Genomic DNA, 24,121 nt, shown 5'->3' on the forward strand with positions numbered 1-24,121 from the left:
TTATCTTAAATGAGATTTATTTTTTAATTATCATATATACTATATTATTTTATTATAATATATATTACAGATAAAATGAATCATCTTATTATTTTTTATATTTATTATAAAAAATAATAAACCATATGCAAAATGAGAAAATTGAATTAATCTATTCATTTTTTTGGGAATTAATATACAAAACTCCTTGTTTTGGTGTTTATTTATTTAATATTAAGCAGGTGTTTAGCATGTAATTAGCTAATTGAGAATCATGTCGAGGACCTGAGTGGAGCTTTAAGCAGGATAAAGCATTTGAGAATGCCTTGGGTACTTACCCTGAGGAAGATTGCTGCGGATGTAACTGGGAAGACTTTGGAAGAGGTTAAACAACACTATGAACTTCTGGTTGATGATGTCAACTTAATTGAATCTGGGCGTGTGACTCTACCGACTTATAATTCTACTTCAGAAGGCTCAACAAGCAATGCTAGTGATGAAGGAGCTGGCAAGAAGGGTGGCCAACCTTGGAATTCGAACGAGTCTAATAATGGATCTAAGGCTTCAAGATCATATCAGAAACGTCGTAAGGGTATTGCTTGGACAGAAGATGAACACACGTCAGTTTATTGTTTACTTAATTAATTATAATAACTAATTTAAGTAAATCAACAACACTTTGATTATTTCCAGTAGGTTTAATAACTAATTTGAGAAAAATAATTATTCGAAAAAATAATCTTGATTTTAGTCATAGAGATATGTCAACCCTATGATTTTCTTCCTTCTAGGTAATTTCATACTCTCAATCCCCTTTATTAATAATTATTTTGTTGAATTGTGAGAAATTCAATGAATCTGTAATTGATATATTGTTTTAGGTGGCACTGGTGTTGCTGCTGGCATTGAGCAATGAAGCAAGAGTTAATGGTTATGGTAGTTCTGAGCAATGTGAATATAGTCCAGAACTAGCTCCAAGACCACACAGTGTCTCAATTTTGGAGTTTGGTGCTATTGGGGATAGAAAGACACTGAATACCATTGCATTCCAGAATGCAATATTCTATCTCATGTCATTCGCCGATAAGGGCGGCACTCAGCTTTATGTACCGCCTGGACAATGGCTCACCGAAAGCTTCAACCTCACTAGCCATCTTACCCTCTTTCTAGAAAGAGGTGCTGTCATTATTGGATTTCAGGTATTTTTTCCCCTTTTGTGCTTCTTTGATTCTTCTATTTTCACTAACTTGTTAGAGATGACATGTTGCTATATGATTCATCTTTGTTTAGGATCCATTTCATTGGAAAGTTATTAATCTTTTACCTTCTTATGGACGAGGAATCAAAGCTCCCGCCGGAAGATACCTTAGCTTGATAAATGGATACATGTTAAATGATGTGGTCATTACAGGTTTTTGTTTAGGATCTTTGTTTTCTTCTCAATTAATTGGTCTGTTTCTTTTCTCACTTAAGCTCTCATATATCTATGTTACATAATCAGGCAACACTGGGACCATAGATGGTGTTGGATCGATTTGGTGGAGATCCTTTACTTCTCATTCCCTGAACTATAGCCGACCTCATCTAATCAAATTAGTCGCATCTAACTCGGTGGTAGTTTCAAATATCACATTCCTGAATACCCCTACATATGGCATCCACCCAGTTTATTGCAGGTAACATTTTATGCTCCTTCTAAAGCATTGAGTACATTGTTACTTATTTTGAAAGAAAATGGGTTACTGATCTGGTGTAATGTAATGTACTGTACTGTATTTTAATGCAGCAATGTACATATTCACAATATTTCAATATCAGCTCCTTCAGAATCCCCTTTCACTGTTGGCATAGTACCAGGTTTGAAACTTGTTATCATGCGTTATATTTTTACTATATTTTATCTCAAATTCCAAACTTTATTGAAGTCTTAATCAACTTGTTGTATAATGTATTTTTCTTTTTGTTTTTTCAGATTCTTCTGATAATGTTTGTATAGAAGATAGTACAATTAGCATGGGGTTTGATGCAATTGCACTCAAAAGTGGCTGGGATGAGTATGGCATTACCTATGGCAGGCCTACAAAAAATGTGCACATTAGAAGGGTGCATCTCTAATCTTCTTCCGGCTCTACTCTTGCGTTTGGTAGTGACATGTCTGGTGTCATTTTGAATGTCCTAGTGGAGCATGTTCATCTCTACAACTCAAAAACTGGCATTGTGTTCAGAACCACCAGGGGAAGAGGTGGTTACATCAAGGAGATAGTTATATCAGACATAGTTATATTAAAGAACATGACTGGGACAAGATTCTCAAGTAATCTAAAAGAGTGGCATGGATAAAATTTACATGGTTTTGTTTTGTTAGTATGTGTGCCAGCATGTAAATTCTGTGGTTTGTTTGATGGAGTTAATCTTTTCTTCGCCCGCAGCCTTTTGGACTTGGCTGGCTATGGAGTAGCTGTAGCCGTTTCCAAAGAATTTAAGGGTTCATTTCGTGGTCTCACATATAAATCTCCACTGCTTGATCTTATGATCAAAAGTGGGAGAAATGGTAATACTTATTTTTCAGTTAAATTAAGCTTTCTTTGTGTCGAGGACATACTTCAATTTTCATTTGTTTACATAACACATTCTTTCCTTGATCACTTGTGTCCTTTCAGGCAAAAACAATGGGAAAGGATACTACTTTTATGAAAAGGGTAGCAAGCCAAAACCCGATCTTTCAATATTACCAATTGTTGAAGAGTCGAGAAGACTTGCCAATATTATGCCTGGTGGAAAGGTGCTTTTCTTTTGAAAATTCTATATTGCAAGTGATTGTTTAATCATAAGCTTCCTCTCACTAGATTGAATCTATATCTTCTTGAATTTTCTCGTCGACATTAGCTTGTGTAGTGAAGCTGATAGCATTTATTCCTTTTACAGCCTATATTTATTACTGACCAAGAGATTGTAGAGATGATACTATTTCCAATAGTGAACGAGGCATGCCGTGTTTTAGATGAAGGAATGGTTATTCAAGCATCAGACCTCGACATTGCTTGTGTTCTTGGGATGAGCTTCCCTAGTTACAGGTGGGTTTATCCTTTCCTTTTTCTTTCCTCGTCTAAAATATTGAATGGCTAAAGCTAAGAAAAGGAATTTATAAAAGCATTGCAAAATCATTTGCTTCCATGTAATAATTTGTAAACTATTTGAACTCTTAAACCATCATTTATGTTACTGCCCCTTTTGTACTTATCTAGTCCAACATGTTTTATGATCAGCTTTTTGGTTGGGGCAAAGCATGTATATAACAGCCTAAAGAAATAGTCAGAATTATATGGTAACTTATATAAGCCATCAAGGTATCTGGAGGAAAGGGCAATTCAGGGCATTCCTTTGATAAGATTCTATATCTGTTATTTTCTATTTGAATTTCATGGAATTTAATATTTTCAATTTCCTTTGTATATGAGAAAAAAATGTTAAATTGACATAGTTACCTTAGGATATTTAGATAGTTAAAGTTGAAAAACCAAGATAACTAAGTCTTGCTTACTTTCTTGCATGTGACTGTTTACTTTCTTTGTACATGAAAAAAAATGTTAAATTTTCTTGGTGTAAGTGACTGCTTACTTTCTTGTAAAGTCTTGTAAATAGTAACTAATGAAATTCATGCTTTTCTTTTGCATATTATACTCTCTTCCAAGATTGTTTTGATTATTGGGTGTGTGCAGTGTATTTTCAGATGTATTTGATGAGAAAATTTTCAAGAATCTGAAAGTTGGCTCCCGAGCTAGAAAACACTTTACTTCATGGTCTGGTGTGGGTTAAATGTTACTAAAGATATTTTGTGCATTTAAATGTTACTAAAGATCCATTGTAATATTTTTTTTTTTGTTAACAAAAAAAATCTTTTGTAACATTTATTTGAGTATTACTATAGAATATCTATTGTAATATTTTTTAAAATGTTATTAGAAAGATTTATTGTGATATTTTTTAAGTGTTACATAAAATATCTATTGTAACATTTTTTAAGTGTTACAGAAAATATCTAAGGTAACATTTTTCTAAATGTTACAAAAATTATCTATGGTAACATTTTTCTAAATGTTACAAAAAATATCTATTGTAACATTTCTCTAAGTATTACCATGAATAGTCTATTGTAACATTTTTCATAATATTATTATAGAATATCTTTTGTAACATTTTTACTAAATGTTATTAAATCTTTAGAAAAATGTTAGTAAAATTATTTAGTAACATAAAGTATATTTAACATTTGTTAAAATATTACTAATATACATAGATAACATTTTAATATAATTTAGTAATATTTTTTAAATGTTAGTAAAAATTAATTATGTAGTAGTGCCTGAGGCCAATTTTTGTTTTGGATCCCCACTTTGATTTGGAGCTAAGGATAAATACACGGATATGGACAGTGTGACATCTAATCTATCATCAATTATATGATATGATGATCATACAAAGAAAAATGCCACTAATAATGTAAGACCCACTTGAAGATTAATATTGGACACTAATTAATCTAGCTGTTAAATGAATATGATCGAAATGACGTCACACCAAGAAAATGAATAAACAATATCGCTACAGGAATAGTACATTTAATTTGGATAATCAAGAGAAAGCTAGAGAGCTTAACAAAGTATTTTCTTAGCAATGTACACGAAAATTTAATTTGTACAAGAACGGACCAAATTTGAGGAAATTATTTATATAAAACAAATTTTTATGCCTTTTTGTATGGCCACTTTTACGTTTGGTAATTGTCATTACTCATACTTAATCCAAAGTTGTAGTAAATAGTGTTATTTGTGTCATTTTTCTTCTTTTTCATTTTTCTATTTGGATAATTCTTCGATCCACCGTATCACAAAAAAAAATCCTCTAAAGTGACAATGTTAGTAAAATAGTAAAGTGATATTTTAATCACTTTTGAATTTGTAACATTTATTATCCGTAAATTTTACTATCTTAACTCAATGGTGATTAATGTACTTTTTTTTCTAAAATGACAATACAACTTTAGAAGAATCGGATCTCTGCCTCACAAGGAGGAGAACAGATGATGACTCCGTTTAATGTAATTTGTGTATAGATTAGTCATTAGTGTGTATTGGACAAAATATTTATAAGAGAGAATGATAGTGAAAAAAATAGTATCAATATTTTATATAATATATTTTAGATCTGTAATTTAATTGGTCATAAAATATTTATACATTTTTAGAACAACTTGTTTGGTTTTTTATACAACTTCAACCAACATTTTTCTCATTGTTTTCAAATGACACAATTTAAAAAGTCACTAACTTTTAAATCCAAAATTATGAAGTATTTGTCCTACTAAATTACCACGTTAAAATTATCCATAAGATTAATCTGGTTTATAAATGTCCAAACCGTGACGGCAGAAAGAAAGTGAGATAAAAGGAATACAATGCAAAGTGCACACAGAAGCATTTGTTTGTTTCTTTTCAGCCGGGCCCATTTCTTTAATTAATATGTGAAAGAATTATAAGTATAGTTCACAGCTCCACCCACCTCAACTTAATTCAAAGCTCTCGCTTACTCACCACATATATTTCCCCTTCACTCATTCCATCACACACACACACAATAATCTCTCTTCTCACTTTCCATTATTTCCTCCAATGGACATGGAAGAAACTGTCCCTTTAGAGAGCGAAACACAACCAACTACGTCCTTCTCTTTCCCCATTATACCCTCCACGTCCTCCTCTTCCTCCTCCTCCTCCAAGAAGAAGAAGAAGGTGGTTTTGAAGAGGAGCAATGATGGGAGGCACCCAACTTATAGAGGAGTACGAATGCGCCAATGGGGAAAGTGGGTATCTGAAATTCGGGAGCCTAGGAAGAAATCTAGGATTTGGCTTGGAACTTTCCCCACGGCTGAGATGGCGGCTCGAGCCCATGATGTGGCGGCTCTAACAATCAAGGGCAGCTCAACTTACCTCAATTTTCCTGAGCTAATAGCCGAATTGCCTCGTCCGGCTAGCAATTGTCCTAAAGACATTCAAGCAGCCGCAGCCAAAGCTGCCGTCATGAATTATCACCATGAAAGCCATGACATAGAATTAGAAGCCGAGTCCGAACTAAGCCAAGTAGAGTCTTCTTCAAGTCAAACTCAAATATCATCAACTTCTACTTCATCATTATTGAAGGGTGAGGATGACATGTTCATGAATCTCCCTGATCTATCATCAGACTTGAATCATAGTGCTGATGAGTTTCATTACCTCTCGGCTTGGGTCATAGCTGGAGCCGAAGCCGAACATCTAGACTCAGATTTCCGGCTTGAAGAACCGTTCTTATGGTAGCCTTATTAAGTTACCTAGTATGGACAATCTATGTTCCCTTTACATTTTGTTGATTGTGCTGCTTCTTTTTCCTCTTTTCCTTTCGTTCCTTTCACTTTTTTGGTGGTACTCTATCCACTACCTAGAACCTTGAAGCCCCCTAGCTATAGTATCTACTTTAATTTGGTCCATGGCATGTCATGCGTCATCGGTCATGGTATCATGGGGTGCCAAGTGCCAATTGCCAATTGCCAATTGCAAAGTTTATTTCCACCCACAAAATGGTCAAAATTTGTTACTATAGATTGATTGATGTGCCTCTTCACTTCGCTGTTTCCTTAATTCCACAACGTATAGTGGGGTTTTCATGCATGGATTTTGTAAATATTAGTCCTAATAAAAATATTGCACTCATCAATTGTGTTTGATACGGTAATTGAGTTGTCCATCATCGTCTTTTACATTTGGATCTCTTAATCTCCAGATCCTCATGTCTTAAATTATATCAAAATTAATGAAAAACAAGTGTCTTTTTTTTTTTATTTATTTTAAACATTATTGGTCAGAATTCCATTTAATTATGTATGAGGTTAGTTTGTGGAATAAGATTCTCAAATGGGTATTTCCTTTTACGGATTCCCAGTTGTTGTTTCTCCTGGCTTATTTAGAATAATAAAGTGTTGATGACCACGTTTTGTTGTGAGAATTCTTTAAAGTTCTAATACTAATGTTTGTCGTTATAAAATTATTATAGCACTATTTTTTAATTAAATTTACCAGCTTTATGCTTTTATCTTTGACTTAAAGCTGAAAGGAGAGGCATATCATAAGGTGATGATATATCATTATGAAAAAGTACAAGAGGCCAATTAGTGGTACAGCTAATTGTAATAAATTAAAGGAAAAGTATTGGTAGATAATGAAAATATTAAATAATGTGAACAGTAGATATATTAGATATTCAATTCATTATGTGTGCGGATAGTTATTCTAATATTAAGATTTAGATGGATAATTTGTAATGTAGTGTGTTCTACTTAAATTGGGCCAATTTTAGGGCCCGTTGTTCATATTGTTCAAGAAAGTCATTGATTACCTAGCATAATCCTAAATTAAAATAGTACTCAAAGAGTCACTCCTCTAATCGTAATTTGTCTTTCACTCTCATTCCTAGTTGAAAAAAACAACCACATAAACTCTTATCTCTCTTCATAGTCGCACGACGCGCTGTCCAGCCGCGGAGTCTCGCTCCACCTGTGCCGCTGACTAACAACGCCCATCCTCCTTCTGCCGCAACGCCTCCTACGCAAAAGCCGCACGCGTTTCAATGAAGAAGAAGGCTGCAAATCACGCCTCCTCCACGATGCGCACAAGACAACGTGCATTGTTCTAAAAATAAGATCAAACCGACTAGTTTGACCGGATTAATCGGAAACCAGTCATCTGGCTGGTTCGATTGACTCCCAGAACTGTCTTGAAAAAATTGGCCGAAAAAACGGTCAAACCAGTAATTAACCGACAAACCAAGCGAACCGGACGGGTTTTTAAAGGCTCCAATTTTTAATTTTCCTTAAAACGGCGTCGTTTTGATGCTGAAAAAAAAAACTAACCTAAAATGATGTTCCCCTCCCCTAACAAAGACACACACCACGTCTCCCTCTCTCAACCCTAATTTCCTCTTCCTCTAACTAATGAGAGAAGGCACTCTACCATCGTTACCACAAGCGATGCCAGTAGTGACCACCAACGGTTGCCACCGTCATGGATCGAAGCTTCTGTTGGCGGCATCGTCGTCTGAACTCTGAAGCCTTTGTCGTTGGTGTCGTCTGGTTGTCAGAAGCAGGGTCTGAAGTCTCTGTCGCCATTGTCGTCTAGTCAGTTCGAAACTTCTGTCGTCGGCCACCTCTATCCCGCCGAGCTTCTGTTCTGTCGCCGTGGACTCCAGGCCTCCTTTGCTCTCTGCCGTAGTGAATTCTTCGATTATTTTTGTCAATTAATTTTTTATTTTGTTAACTATATGAATTGCTTGTTGTAGTGAGTTAATCAGTTTTTTATTTCAATTAATTTTTTGTTAATTATATGAATTAATTATTCTGTAATATGGATTTTGGATTCTGAATTATATGAATTAATCATTCTGGATTTTAGATTTTGTTTTATGTAATTTGTAATTTGAATTTCTAGATTTTGAATTCAAATCCGCTTCTGAAACCATGGCAAATTCCTTACTCGATTCAATCAATCATGACATCTGCAGACATGTTTCTGCATTGATCTGCATATTCTTCCTTTTGTTAATCTCCCTATATGTTGTGTTCTCTCTGGTAGCATAAAGTCACTCTTGGTATATGGTGGAAATTTCTAGAATTAGGTCATTGTTGAGAATGTAGTTTAGAGAGTTTTTTTTTTATTTTTATTGGTACCATTTGTATCTAAATAATGGAAGAATCTTGTGTTAATTACAATGAATGTATTATTGCTATTAGTGCTTTTATTGAGCATCTTAATGATTCTAGTGTTAGTGCTTCTGGTTTCATTGTAGAAGAGAATTGTATTATGCATTAAGGAAAAATTGTATCTACTGTACTTATCTCTCTAACTTTTGATTTAGTGTTTTGAGTTCTTATAATTGTGCAGTTGTAATTTTGCCTGTGTTTAACTAGTGTATATTAGCTGACCAAACCTTATTAATAATTTTTTTAAGAAAACTACTAATGTCTAATCTTGAGGTGTAGCATCTTTTAGTCTCATGTTGAGGTGTAACTCTAAAATTAGTTTCATATTAAAGTTTTCTGATTTAGAAATTATTGAATTTAAATATTTAAAATTATATATTAAATTTTTAATAATTTTATTTAATATTTAATTAAATCAGTTGAACCTTGGTTGAATTCCGGTTGAACTACTGAACTAATGAACCAGTCGCCTCATCGATTCATTGACCGGTCCGGTTCTCGCAACCTTAACAGCGTGTGAGATCGTCACTGCTCGTGCCGCCGACCAACGACACCCCTCCTTTCTCTGCCATCAATTGCTGTAATGCCTCTTTTGCAAAGTCGCACCGCCACTCATGTTTCAACGAAGAAGAAGGCTACGGATCATGCCTTCTCCGCGACTCGCTTTTCTTCTTTGTCGTTTTCTTTTTTTTTTTTTTTTTTGGTTTTTCATAATTCTTTTTACTAGTTTTGGCAGTTTAATTTTTTTTTCTAAGTTTTAGATGTTTCTTTTTCTTATGTTTTGGATAATTTTTTTTATAATTTTAGATGTTTCTTTTTATAATTTTCCGATGTTGTTTTTCCAATAATTTGTTGGATGTCTTTTTTTTAGTTTTTGAAATTTTAAAAAGATTTTGAATATGTCATTTTTTTAGATTTTGAATGTTTTTTTTATATAAGTTTCAAATGTTTTTTTTGTTAGAAATTTTTAAAATAATTTTAAAATTTTTAAATAAATTTTACAATAACTTTAAATGTTTGTTATTGTTTATTGGTGATAATTTTTTTTTAAATTCAGAACTTTTTTTATTAAGTTTTGAATATTTTTATAATAATTTAAATTTATGTTTCCTCCACAAAAATAAAAAAAAATTACTAATTAACTACAATTAGCTACATTCCTAACTGATTACCTAAGATTGTAACATTATTATATAACACATAATAATATTGCCATCAATTACTCATTTGAATCTTTTTGGCCGCGTGTAATAATTCATTATTCATATTTATAGACCAAAGCTGAGATGTTCCACATGAAGCAGCATGAGATATATAGAGGAGAATATCTTTTTCCTTCTGACCCGAATAAAGACGCCACTGATATAAATAACTTTGCTAATACTTTAATAATGCACACATAAGGAATTTATATGCTTTCTTGTGAAATGGGTAACTTCTTCTATTAGTACTTCACCACCATCTGGCTTCATCATATCTACGTACATTTCTGTTTCAAGTATTAATTGCGGAAATAAATTGATATAAATATAGGATGTTTCTTTTTCACCTAATAATAATGATCATTATTAGCATCAAAAAATTAAAATTTACTGCCTTATAATAATAATAATAATAATAATAATAATAATAATAGCTATATAAAATAATTTAATTTTTATACATTATTAATATAAAAGAGTTATGAAAAATAACTATTTGAGTATTGTTATCTAAATAAAAATAATTAATTTTTAAACTCATAATTTAAAAAATATTTAAACACATGAATCTGATAAAATAGTCGTATGTAAAATTTTATATATTGTGGGTGTATTAAAAATAAATTTTAATTAAATATAGTCTTTTAATTTTTTAAATATATATTAACCGGAATATAATAATGTTTCAAGGGTTACTTGAAACGTTGATTTAGATCTGAATATGAGGTCCAAATTCCTTAATATGACCGCGTCCAATCTCTTTGGTACTGAGGTGCCGCCTATTCGAATTTCTCATGAAAAGATGGGGGCTGGTACCTGCAAGAGACTTTGATGCTTAAGTTAGCAAGGGCTTTAAGCAGGTTTTTAATAGATTAAAACGTGAATATACCTGAAGGGTGTCAGTGTATTTATAGTAGAATAGATAACCACTTTTATTGGAGTAGTTCCATCTATATTGATGGATAACCATTTTCTTTATCTTAGGAGTTTGTTAGGATCTATCTTTTAGGAAAGATAGAGATAGTTGGAGAGATTCAAGGAGGCAGTTACTTACTTAGATAAGCATAAGCTGTCCCTTTTTATTGTGTCCAACCTCTTTAAAGAGGTCGGGTATGTGGTAGAGGCCACTCTCTTAAGTGGGCATTTCATTTTTATTGGGTCTGCCTTTTGTGTTTTGGGTCAGGGTATCAACAGTGTCCCTGCTTGAATTCTGAGCTTTTCATACGTCAGGCTCGAGCATTTTGTGACTTTTGCTTGGACATAGTTTATTTCGACTTTGAGTCTTAGCAACTTTGTTAAGTTATTAGTTTCCTTTCCTAGTTCCGACTTCGAGTAGTCGGTCTTTATTAAGTTACTTTTACAGCTCATTTTTTATTCGATCTCATTGAGGTCTCTTTGTACGAGTTGTTTATATAACTTCTTACATTAATTTGTGCCTCTTTGCTTCATCTTGCCGACCATTCGAGGTCGGGCAATAATTTTCGCAATTTGTCGAGTTTAAATTAATGTGTTCTAAATAGAAAATGTTTGAAGAAAGAAATAGAAATTTTTTATTAAGAAATTTCTTTACAAATCTGTGTACTAGGGGATTGGGTACCCTTAACCCTCATGTTGGTGCCTCGTTAAAAAACCCTTATAGTCGGAAAAAAGAGTACACCAATACACGAAATTTGCTAATTAGCTATAGTACTTCTTTAGGTTACAAGCATGCCAAGACCTCGAGAGCTTCCGCCCTTAGAGGTCGGACACTTTGTAGTAACCTTTGTCTAGGACCTCAACTATTTTGTAAGGTCCCTTTCAATTAGCAGCCATCTTTCTTTCTCCTGATTTTTGTACTCCGATATCATTTCGGATCAGAATGAGGTCATTGGTGGTGAAGCTCCTCTTGATAACCTTTTGATTGTATCTTAGAGCCATTCTTTACTTTAGGGCTTCCTCCTTAATCCGAGCTCTTTTTTGGACTTTGAGGAGAAGATCGAATTCTTCTTTCTGTGCCTAAAAATTAGCTCTTTCGTTGTAGTATATGACCCTAGGTGATTCTTCCGCTACTTCTATGGGATCATGACTTTCTTCTCTTTTGTGTTGGTTGTGATGTGCTTTCTTCGTGGAAGCTATCCATCTTTATTAGTTTGCAAACAACATCAAATTCATTGGCAATGATGCAATTTGTGAGCAACCAATAAAAGATGTGCCATGAGGATTTCCAGTGTTATTCACTGCTATGTTGTAATTGATTTGTGAATATAATAAAGAAAAAACTGAATTCATCAGTCCATTGTCTGATTAAGTAGCATTCAAATTAGCTGATACTGTATTTTGTGGCATAAGATGGGAAGAAAGATTTCATTATTTTTATCAAAAATATTTTTCATACCTCCTTCAATTACTAATCAATATAGGACATTTTATTTATTTATTTTTCTTTATAAAACATGTGTATTTGGAACATGCAACTGCTCCATTACCATGAGTGAGTATCATGATTCTTTCCGAGGTTGTAAGTAGGCACGAACGTCGTTGTCCATCCTATTCCACGAGGAGATTGGGATCAGTCACGTTCTCTTTTCTCCATTTCTTTTTTTTTTTTTTTGATGATGGTGATGAATTTGCAACTTCCAATCCACCATGGTTGGTGTCTACGAGTGCATTATTCTCGTCTCTGCCGTTTATATATTTAATCCAATTTAACTGTAGAAGCAGAATCATCATCCCTATTTGATATCTTCTACCCATTGGGAGAAGTTTTTACAGAGTTTATAGTATCCATAGAAACTGTATTCCAACTTCTTTTTAATATGCTTGCATCATATTCATGTCGAGTGGTTGTTTGACCAGTTTGTTGATCATCCGCCATTATTAAGGGTTGAGCTCCAAGTCCCCGACAACGGCGCCAATGTTCCGACGGTTTTCTGAAACGTTGATTTGGGTCTGAACGTGAGATCCAGATCCCTTAATATGGCAGCGTCTGACCTCTTTGGTGCCGAGGTGCTGCCTGTTCGAGTTCCTCGTGAGGAGGTGGCAGGTGGTACCTGCAAGAGACTCCGATACTTAAGTTAGCAAGGGCTTTAAACAAGTTTTTAGTAGATTAGAACGTGAATATACTTGAGGGGTGTCAGTGTATTTATAGTAGATTAGATTAGGGATGGTAATACCACCCGAACCTGCGGGTACCCACCCCGCCCCTACCCCGCTCGGAGCGGGTAATTACCCGCCCCGGTGCGGGGCGGGTCTTGGGAGGGGGGGCGGGGTCGGGTTTAGGTAATACCCGCCCCTACCCGCCCCGCTATATATATAATATATATAATTTTAATATATAATATGTATAATATATGTAAAATAATTAGTAAATGATTAATAATATTGTATCATATTTAAATTTTTACTTTAATTTATGCTATGTATGTGATGATAGTTATATAAATTTTGAAATTTAATTTTATTTATTAAATTTTAATAATTATAGGGGCGGGTAGGGGCGGGATGGGTACCCGCAGGGGCGGATTAGGGTTCAACATTTTACTACCCGCGGGTAGAAGCGGGACGGGTTCCATGCGGGTTGTTGTACGGCGGGCGCGGGGTCGGGTAGAGCAAAATCTGCCCCTACCCGCCCCGTTGCCACCCCTAGATTAGATAACAACCTTTGTTGGAGTAGTTCTATCTTTATTGATGGATAACTGTTCCCTTTATTTTGGAAGTTTGTTAGGATCTATCTTTCCTAAAAGATAGAGATAGTTGGAGAGATTTGGGACAGTTACTTACTTAGATAAGCATAAACGGCCCCTTTTTATCGCGTCCGACCTCTTTAAAAAGGTTAGATATGCGGTAGAAACCATCTTTTTAGGAGGCCTTTCATCTTTGTTGGGCCTGCTTTTTATGTTTTGAGTCAAGACATAAACAAATAGTATTTTAAAAAAATTAGAAATCCCAAAATTGAACAAAAAGAAAAAATTAGAAAATGACATAAATATCAAGAATAAAATTCAACCTTAACGGTACAAAAAATATAAAGATTTTGGCATTTACATATTTGGCAACCCTTTGTATCTTACAATAATGTTATTTAATTTAGCACACTTGAAAAAAAGTAGCTATTTAGACATTAACTCCACCATTATGAGTTCAAATTGTTAATTACTGCATCATTATTTCTCACGTATGTACTCTATCCACCTTTAAATGTAAGAGATGTTTATAATACCATTTTTAATCTGAGTTTACATCTATATCATTAGTTCAGACCAATTGAGATATCACAACTTAAAACCAAACTCATGCCATTTAACGAGGTTAGATTAATTTAAAAGTTTGTTAAAATATTCTTTTAACGGACACATAATCATGAGGACAAAACAAACAACAATACAATCGATTATACAATCATCTATGCTACAATCATATTTAATGCAAAAATTATGCAATAATACCTATATTAAAATGTAATTCCAGTAAATTTGTAGGTATAACAAATTTACATGTTCATCCATTCATGCATCCATAAGTCACTTATATAAGTATGTAGCAAATTAAATCCATGGGTAAGAGAGATCACACGGTAGAACAAGTCTTGGGTTAGCAACAGTAGACATGAGGGGATATATATATATTGGAAAGTTTTCGAGTATACAATGGACCGGTATTTCAATAATTTTTAACCATTGATCTTAATTATATATATTATATATACTTTTTATAACTAAAATCAACGATTAAAAATCACTGAACCAGTATACCAGTAAACTTGAAAATTTTCCATATATATAATGATCCTCCTGTACAATTCATCCTTTGGCCCCACCCTCATATTGGCATCCTAAGCAGACAAGAGGTAGAAATTAATACATCAAAATAAAACAATACTTCAACATTAGACCTAAGATATTCTTTTCGTATATATTTATAGAGAATACAATAGATGTGTAGATTGTCCAACTCAAAAAAACAAAAAAATTAAAATTAGACAGGACTTTTATTTTTAGGATTTATTTTTTAGAAAAGTTACTAATACTCTAATAAATATTGAAAAAGAGATTATTTTTTATTTTTTATGGAATTTTTTAATCTGACAGGTAGAATTCGAACTCCTAACACTTACTTAAACGGATTAATGAGCCAACTACTAAATCAATTCAACTTGGTTAAAAAAAGAGATTATTTTACCTGACTTAGTTTGTAATTAAATGTTTTTTCTTTGGGCTTTAGCCCCAATCCAATAAAAAACAACCTTTTATATTCTCTCTAATCAAGCCACCAATAAACAATAATTGTGTCATGATGAACCATTGCGAAGGAATACCGCTTTATGGTATCAACCTGGCAAGGACACTCCTAACTCGGGCCTAGGGATGTCCATATCTTTCTTAGGGTCCTCTTGTTAAAATTCGATGGATGATAAATGATGTCAGAAGAAAGGTCCTCATCTCTAGAATCAGAACATGTATCGAGGCAGATATAGGCTCTAGAGCTGAGCTGGCTGAGCAATTAGGGTAACTACAGGAACCGGAGCAAATATTGGGTCGGGTGTGAAGACTGGAGAGTGTGCCAAATGCATCTTGAAGCTATCAAAAGGATGTGATAGATCAAAATCGGGGTGATGTAAAGAAGAGAGTTCGAATGACAACCGAAAAACATTTACATACGCAAAAGCCAAAGGTGCTGCAATAAAAACGCTCTCTGCCACAGGATCTATAGGTACCACTTGTACGTGGTCATTGAACAATGAAGGACGTCCGTGAAGATGATGATCATACCCATTTGAACCAACACAGATAGCGAGAAGAACACAACAATATAATGTAGGGGTGAGTAGTTCACCTCTTAGTAGGGAAAAAGGACAAAAAAAATATAGCCACCTGTTAGATAGGTTAATTACAAGATTCATAATGCTAATCAATAATGGTAATCCTCTGCTAAATAAAGATTTAGTTACCCCTCTATGATATATTTAATAATTATTAGATGAAGTAAATTGTGTTATTATTATTAATACTTACTCATTATTTAACATGAATTTTGATAACTTAACTATTTAATTATAGTAAAACTCTTTTTTTTTACAAATAACAAAACTGACTAGAGAAGTCCCTTTCTATAAATTTTTGTTTTTTTTCCAAATTAAACAGTCTATTTATTAAGTAATTCAAAAAAAAAAAATTTAAAATCCAAAAATAATAAATAAAAAATTCAAAAAACGATTCTTCATAGAGTTATAGTCAAACTGCAGAAGTTTTTTTTGGAAGAAATAGAGTGAATACACAATCCGACTTCTAACAAATATTTTAAAGGGACAACGAAATTCTTAAAAAATTCATTTTTCGTGTCCTGATCTTTAATTTACGAGACTGATTAATCCTGTATTAATGATAAAAAACATTGACATAGAGGACTAATCAGTCTCATAAAAGTAAAAATTAGAGATTCAAAAAGAATATTTTTTTTGTTGAAGATTTTGTTATTTTTCAAAATAATTATCAGAAATAGTTTAGAAATTTTTTTTTAAAATAATATTTTTTATTGAACAGTAACATAGTTAATTAAATAGAATGCGAGCCAATTTAATATAGACCCATTTTGAAAATTTGAGCATGGATTTACTTGGTTTTTTCAAATGTTGAGAGTGCAGAACATACATGTTTTGAGAAGGAAGAAAAAGTGCAGGCATTGTGAGTTTGTGACACACTGAATGGTGAAACATTTGATGGCACAAAAATAGAACTTCTTCTAAGTCAGTACTATTCAAATATGTCCTCATCATGATGTTCTACATGACAATATTAGATGAAGACAAACAATTTTCAATTAAAAAAAAAAAACTATGCAGTTTGGCTTCAATGGAAGAATCGTCTTTTGTTTTGTTTTGTTTTTTTTTTATTTATTCTTTTTTGTTTTTTTGAAACTAATTAATAAATGGGAAATTTTAAAAACTAAAATTTATAAAATAAAATTTTTCTGACAACTCTTTAATTTACAAAGAAAAATTTTACTACGATTAATTGATTATCAAAATTCAAATTAAATTAGAAGACAGTGTTAATTATAATGACACAATTTATTTCATCCAATAGTTATTAAATATATCATAAAAGATAATTAATACTTTATTTTAAGAGATGGTTAGATAGAATTTACCATCAATAATAATATAATAATCATCGAGTGAGTGTAACTTCCTAACTATCAAAGCTTATGCTTCCGGCTGCGCTACTCTAATAGCTTTGGTGTTACGACGACTCTGAAAGTATTTAATACTAAAATATGAGCCTGTTTAAAACTTTAAACTGTATAACCGCTCCAAAATACTTTTTGATAGGTATCATACATCCATAAATACAATACAACTTACAAAACTCACAAAGAATATATATATATATATATATATATATATATATATATATATATATATATATATATATATATATATAATTTTACAAGCATTAACTAATACAATTCCTATCCCTCTTACAGAATGTATAAAGATAATGGCGAGGGAACAATAATTAATAATTAAAGCAATACAAAACATCACGACAACAACAACTAGGTAAACTCTTCGTGACTTCTGCATCCATATCCTGAAAAGGAAAATTTGTAGGGGGGGTGAGAACATCATCCTCGAAAAGGTTCTCAGTAGAGAGTTTTTGATAATTATTATAATAGGATACGTGAAGGTAAAACCGTTACAGTGATTAATAACCGTCTTATGCATCTTTTCAGAACCAAAGGTTTAATATCAAAATCTAAAATCCTCTCTGAAAGAGAAAGCTGTTAATTCCTCAATAAAATAAACCAAAAGCCTTTATAAAAGTTTTCCTTACACAGTATCAATGACCAAGCTATTCCAAGCATAGGTTCATTAAGTCTATGCTGAACCAGTTTAGTTTTTCATACTTTTCTAAACTAGAAACACAAAACCAAACACAAGTTTTTTCATGAATAAAATTATTTAAATGCCCAAATTAGATTCCAGAAAGTTAGAATGAGAATTTGGGAATTTAAATATGATTTTTGGACTCAGTAGGTCTTTCTGAGTCAGAAAATGTGTTTTCTACGAAAAATCGTGAACCGACAGTTAAACCGGTTGAACCGGTTCAAGTCTGCCCGCTACTGTGCGAAAAAAAAAGAGAAAACAGTCAAAAACTATAGAAAAATATTAGGAATGAAAAATCGGGCATTAGTGTTAAAGGTTTGGCCCAAAGTTGGGTCGAACGAGCTAAAAACGCTAACGGGTTGGACCGGGCCCAAGTTGGGCCCAAGTCCAACATATATAAAGGTTCATTAATGAACCCTTCACTCCATAAACACACACACACTCAGCAGAGAAGAAGAAGAGGGAAAGGAGAAGAGAGAAGAGCACTATTCACTTCTCCATTTAATCCGCGATATCTCGAGCTACGGTGCTCCGATTCGCGTGCCGTCACCGGTTATGCGAAGCTCTCGCCGAGCCCGTCGTTTCTATCTAATCTTTGTGGTAAGTCCCTCGAGTTTTCCTTTCCAGTTTTCGTGCCCTTGTTCATTTCGAGTTTTAGGATTTGGTTTTGAGGGAAATCTTGTGTCTTGGGTGTTTTAGGTACACTCTAGCACTTGATTGTTGGTGGTTTTGGCTTTCAAAACTGTTGAACAAGGTAAAAGCTCTTGAAAACCCTTGTGGGATCATGTTTATGTTGAGCCCTAGCTTGATTAGTGATGTTTGGTGTGTATATAGCTTGTTTGTTGTGAGTTTGGAAGCTTTTGGAGCTTATTGGTGCTTGTTGGAGTCATATTGGAAGCTTGCTTGTGGTTGGAAGCTCAACTTGTGCTCTTTGGGGTTTTGGTCCATATTGGAAATTGACCAAGGTATGGTTTCGGTTTCCTCTATGTAGTATATAATATTCATGGATACTTAGACTAGTGACCCATAGGATAGGAATGAATTATAATGGTTGTTGAGGTGTTGAGTGTTGATGTATGATGAATACTATTGATATGTTGAGAATGAATGATTGTATATGGTTGTGATGTGTGAAGATAACTTGTATGGAGATGATGATGTTATGGAGTTTTGAAATGAGGAATGTGTAAATTTGATAATGATTGTTGGTATTTAAGGATTATGATGCTTGATGTTGGGTATGTGATTTATTATTGTTGATATGGTTGATGATTGATAATGATTAGTGATCTTGTGGTATATTGAAGGTGAGTGTTGAGCTTGTTAATAAATGATGTGAATTATGATGAGTTGATAAATCATGAATGTTGAAATTGGTAAAGGTGGCGTGAGAAATTGAAATTGAAAGCATATGGGATTGATTTTGATGTTCGGTAATGATTGAATTAGGATTGAAGAAAGTGTTGGTGGAGGATTGATTTTGGTATCACATGATTGAGATTTGATGGTTGGGAATGGTATAAAATGATATAAAGGGTAGGTTATGATAGAAAGTAGAGTTTGAAGTGGTTTTGGTTTGGTTTGGTTGGAAATGTTGGTAATGTTGAGGTTTTGAGACTTTTGTAAAAAGTGGGTTTATGGTGAACTTTGTTTGATCATAACTTTTGCCTCAGCTTTCAAAATTGATTGGAATTTATTTCAAATTAAAGCTTATTGAAAACCCTTTTATTTGATATAAAGTTTGTAAAATTTAGAATTTTGTAGAGGGAGTTATGATCATTCAAAGTTGGTGTTAAAAATCTGAAATTTTGCAAAGTTGCAGAATTTTATGATTTCTGATATGTGCGCACGCACAATCCTGTGAAAATCTCAATCTGTGCGAGCACATAGCCTTGTCCGTACGCACAGGCAGAAAAGGGCTCTCTGCTTGCAGCGTTAGCACAGTTTGTGCGCGTACACATCAATGAAGAATTGCGACCTGTGCGTACGCACAGCAGCCCTGTGCGCACGCACAAGTTGGGAAGGGTCGTCTGTTGGGGGTGCTAGCACAGGTGGTGCGAGTGAACAGACAGTATGAATTTTGGTACCTGTGCATATGCATAGGTTTTGAAACTTCCTGGGCGTGTGCACACACACTCCTGTGCGTACGCACACGCCTTGTTTCACAAATTTAATTTTAGTTTTCAACTATTTCACCTTCCCAACAAGGTTGTAAGCTTCTAAAACACCATTTTAAGGCTCTTGGGCCTAGTTTTGGATATTTCAACATGGGATAGAGCCTAAGGATTTTGATTTGGTATTATTTCAAAAAGTTAGAGAACGGAGGCTTAGGTTTCTGGTGTATTGAGGATGAGTTTGGTTGAGAGAGAAGGAAGACTAATGAACTTGATGATTACGGTCAACGAATTGAGAAACTGATGGACTAATGAGCTTGGAATGAAAATCATGAATTGATGATGGTTGTGAGGAGTTGAGGACTCAAGATGGGATGAGGACACTTGATGAATGTTGAAAGTGTGCTAGGCACTATATCCTTGGAATGATAATTATTGAAAGAGAGTATGCCAGGCACTATATCCTTGGAGTGTTGAGGGTTGATAATTGGAAGTGATTTGAGATGAGAAATGATGATGATTTGATGTTGATGAAATTGTGGATGTGGATAGTGAGCCACGCACTATTTCCTTGGAATGATAGTGTGCCAGGCACTATATCCTTGAAATGATTTGTGATGAGTTATGTGTAATTGTTGTTTTCCTTTTCTACCGTAAGAGTGGACCATGCACTATATCCTCGGAACGGTAGTGTGCCAAGCACTATATCCTCAGAACAAGAGCGGGCCAGGCGCTATATCCTCGGAAGTGGCAGAAAGGCGACATCCGAAAGGATGTGTCGGGTTGGCATTTATAGACCGACAAGTGATATCACGAGCCAATAGGATAGACATTCATCATAAGCGTTTCCTATGTGCTTGTTTGCTTTGATTACTTGAGCCTGCCTAATTGTATAATATGCCTACTTGCTTCTTGAATTACTTGTTATATATTTGAATATTACTTGTGTTTTCCTTGCTTGTATTATCTGTGTTTGTCTGGTGCTGAGGATGGTAAGTAGGCGGTGGCAATAGGATCACAGGGTAGATCGGTTGGTGAAGGCTGTGGGACAGCGGTGTTGGTTAAAATAGAAATTCCTTAAGATAGATTACTCGATTTATTTATGTTAAGGTTTATATAACTATGCTTATCTGTTTTAGTATGCTTTAAGATTGAATCTCGTGATGGATATGGAGCTTAGGATTGCCTTTGGTGTCCCGGGGTCTTATATCCTACATCACTGGGCACTGTTACCGTACAGAGAACCTCCAGTTCTCATACCACATTTATGTTGTGTTTTTCAGATGCAGGTTGCAACCCACCACGGTGAGGTGTCTGGTTGGTGATAGAAGCGGAGGATCCGGATGTCTCTTTTTGAGTATTTTTGACTTATTTTGTATATGTCTCTCACTTTTGTATTTTGCCTTGCCTAGAGGCTTGTGTATTGAGAGAACAAAACTTGAATAAGCTGTTTTTACTGTCTGATTCGGTATATCTGTATATGGCTAGCCGGCTTAAACTCCGCAAGCCGTGGCTAGTTTCTTATGATATTATATACTTATCTTTTGTTACACTGTATCTGTTTCTTGTGTTTTAAGTTAGAAGCTTTGTTAGTACGTTTTGCACTTTTCAAATCTAAACCTTGAGCTATATCCTTCATCGGGATTCTTGATTATATTATTCTTTCTATATAAATATTATGTATGAGCTTAGAACTGTCGTAATCTCTGATTAATCTTTGCTTTACGATGCGAGGTAAAGCTTAGGCTAATTAGGGTGTTACACATCTCATAATCAACCACGGCCCTAGACCCAAACAATCCAAACAGCAGCCAATCCTCCACAATCCAACAGAGTTTCAGTCGCAAACACACGTAAGAAAGCTCAAGCACAAACAAGCAGTTACGTCAAGTAGAACAGTTAACAGTTAAACACAATTAATCACATAGGCAAACCAAGTACAATATGCACACCCACACAATGTCACATAGATGCATATGATGAATGCCTGTCCTAGTGGCTGATGAGTCTCATCTGTCGGTTATAAAGCCAGCCCGACAAGTCCTGGTAGCTAACCATTGGACTGTCCCTCTGTCGTGCATCCCCAACTCGAGTTATTCACAATCATAATCATAATCACACAACACCTACACAGGTGTTTATCCACGGGGGCGAGCTCATCCGGAACTTTCACAGTGTCCGGCCACACTTGCGACATAGGGTCAGCAGAGTATCGAGTCTCAACCTGGAGCACGTAGTGGCTAGCCACTGCTTCTACCCACGAAAACTCGTATCTCAGATAATTGGAAGTGCAACAATCATTTTATCAACTCAATAATCATCCATATTCATACTCAGCCATCCGGCTCATACCATATTCCACAATCAGCCATAATTCATTATCATATACAACCATTCCATCTCATAACATATTACACAATCAGTCATAATTCATTATCATATACAGCCATTCTGGCTCATAACATAATAGCACTTCCACCATCCAACATCATAAAACTTATATCATCATTCAAGCCACAAATCACTTTTTCTCAATTTACTTTACTCTGAAATCAAAAATAAATTCTTTTCAGCCTTGGCTTTACAATTCCCATTCCTCAAATCATTTCAGGCTCATACGCCACTTTTACTCAAAGTAGGTTCCTTTTTCAAAACAAAGCCACACTCGGTATCCTCTTTCCAAAACTTCCAAAACAATGGCAAATTAAAGATTTCTTCTGAAATATTCAAAATCATCCATCCAAAAATGGGATTTTGTAACAAAAGTTCCTTGGCAGAGTCTCAAGTCTTTAGGGCAGAATAACATAATTTATTTCCTCAAATTCGTTAAAAATCTGTAAAACCTTAATTTTCTTGATTTGAATAAATAAAAATAAGAATAGAATTTAAGTCAAACCAAGTCGTGAAATCAGTTACTCCAACCACATTTTCAAAATTCTTTCTTTTACTTAAACTAAAACTAATTTCAATCCCATGCTAAAAATCTGAAACGTTTCCAACGGCTCGGAAATCACTTTAGTTTTTTTAAACCAGAACTTTAAAGGATACTTTAAACTTTTCCCAAAACGTCGTAAAAATAAGGTTTATCAATCAAGATTCAAATTCTTTCAAAACCACTGAAATTCTTCCAATTGAACTCCTCAAGTTAATTTCAAAGACATAAACCTTTTCACCTTTAAAACAACTTAAGACACAAGCTCCTTCTAAATGTCTTGCACCCAAAGGTAAAATACTTTTCTTAAGAAATAAATTAAAGTTGAATCATAGTTCTCTTTTCAATAATTCATTTCGAAACACAATTCTTCACCTTTGTAAATAGTTCAAGTAAAATAGTACAAGTCTTAGACTCATAACTCTCTAAATAACATTTCGAATAAAATCTTGGATTTTCGTAGAAATTTCGGCAGCACCCCCTCTAAAACATGGACTCTGCCACCCTTTCTGAGTCCCATCCAAACCATTCCACAACCCTCTTTAAAGGGTTCAAAACTAAATCAGCTCAAAATCCAACTGAATCCAAATGTGCATTCCATTTTCATATTTAGAGAAAACCAAATCAAACTCAAATCAATTTCCAACGGATTAAACTTGATTTCAAAGCTTTAAAGAGGCGACTATAAAGAAACACTTTAAAACCGTCCGTTTCACAAAACCAAATGATAATCAAATCAACCAAGCCTTCATATTCATCCAAGACAACCAACATTACATAAGACTTATACAATCACCCAAGAATATATTTTTACCACATAATATCCATATATAATAATTCCAGTTTATAAAATATGCTTTTCTGAAAAGGCCCCTACCTCGTCTCGTCGAAACCATAACCTAAACGCCTCACAGAGTTCCTTTTGCCTTAACCCGCATTGACGGCAACCAAAACCTCGGCTCCGTTTGCTCTTTCAAAAGCAGAAACAGCTTCAAACGTGACAAGAAAACTCAGATTTTAACTCCTAAAATCATTAACATTGCAAATACTTTATTACACAGAATAGAACACTAACGCAGGACTTTTGAAACAGAAATACTTACTGAACTAGCGAAACAAAGCAGTTGCAGGCTCTGAACCAGTGGGGCAGCGGCCCCGGCAGCCACCTCAAGCGGCAGCGGCGAGCGAACTTCGGCGATGGTGATTGAAACCCACATACAGAGACGATAAAGTTTCCAAAAT

The 24,121-nt window shown here is 34.1% G+C and overlaps 1 protein-coding gene and 1 pseudogene across 1 annotated transcript; both read left to right on the forward strand.

The window, feature by feature from the left end:
• Positions 1-466: 466 nt before the first annotated feature.
• LOC107629803 (putative polygalacturonase) lies at positions 467-3,411 on the forward strand (annotated as a pseudogene).
• Positions 3,412-5,553: 2,142 nt separating this feature from the next.
• On the forward strand, positions 5,554-6,747 carry LOC107629817 (ethylene-responsive transcription factor ERF038). The gene has a single exon (XM_016332718.3). The coding sequence runs from the start codon at positions 5,649-5,651 to the stop codon at positions 6,330-6,332; it is 684 nt and encodes a 227-aa protein (XP_016188204.1). The 5' UTR covers positions 5,554-5,648; the 3' UTR covers positions 6,333-6,747.
• The last annotated feature ends 17,374 nt before the right edge of the window (positions 6,748-24,121 follow it).

Source organism: Arachis ipaensis, chromosome B1 (assembly GCF_059453495.1).
Source record: "Arachis ipaensis isolate K30076 ecotype BB chromosome B1, ASM5945349v1, whole genome shotgun sequence".
Lineage (NCBI taxonomy): Eukaryota > Viridiplantae > Streptophyta > Magnoliopsida > Fabales > Fabaceae > Arachis > Arachis ipaensis.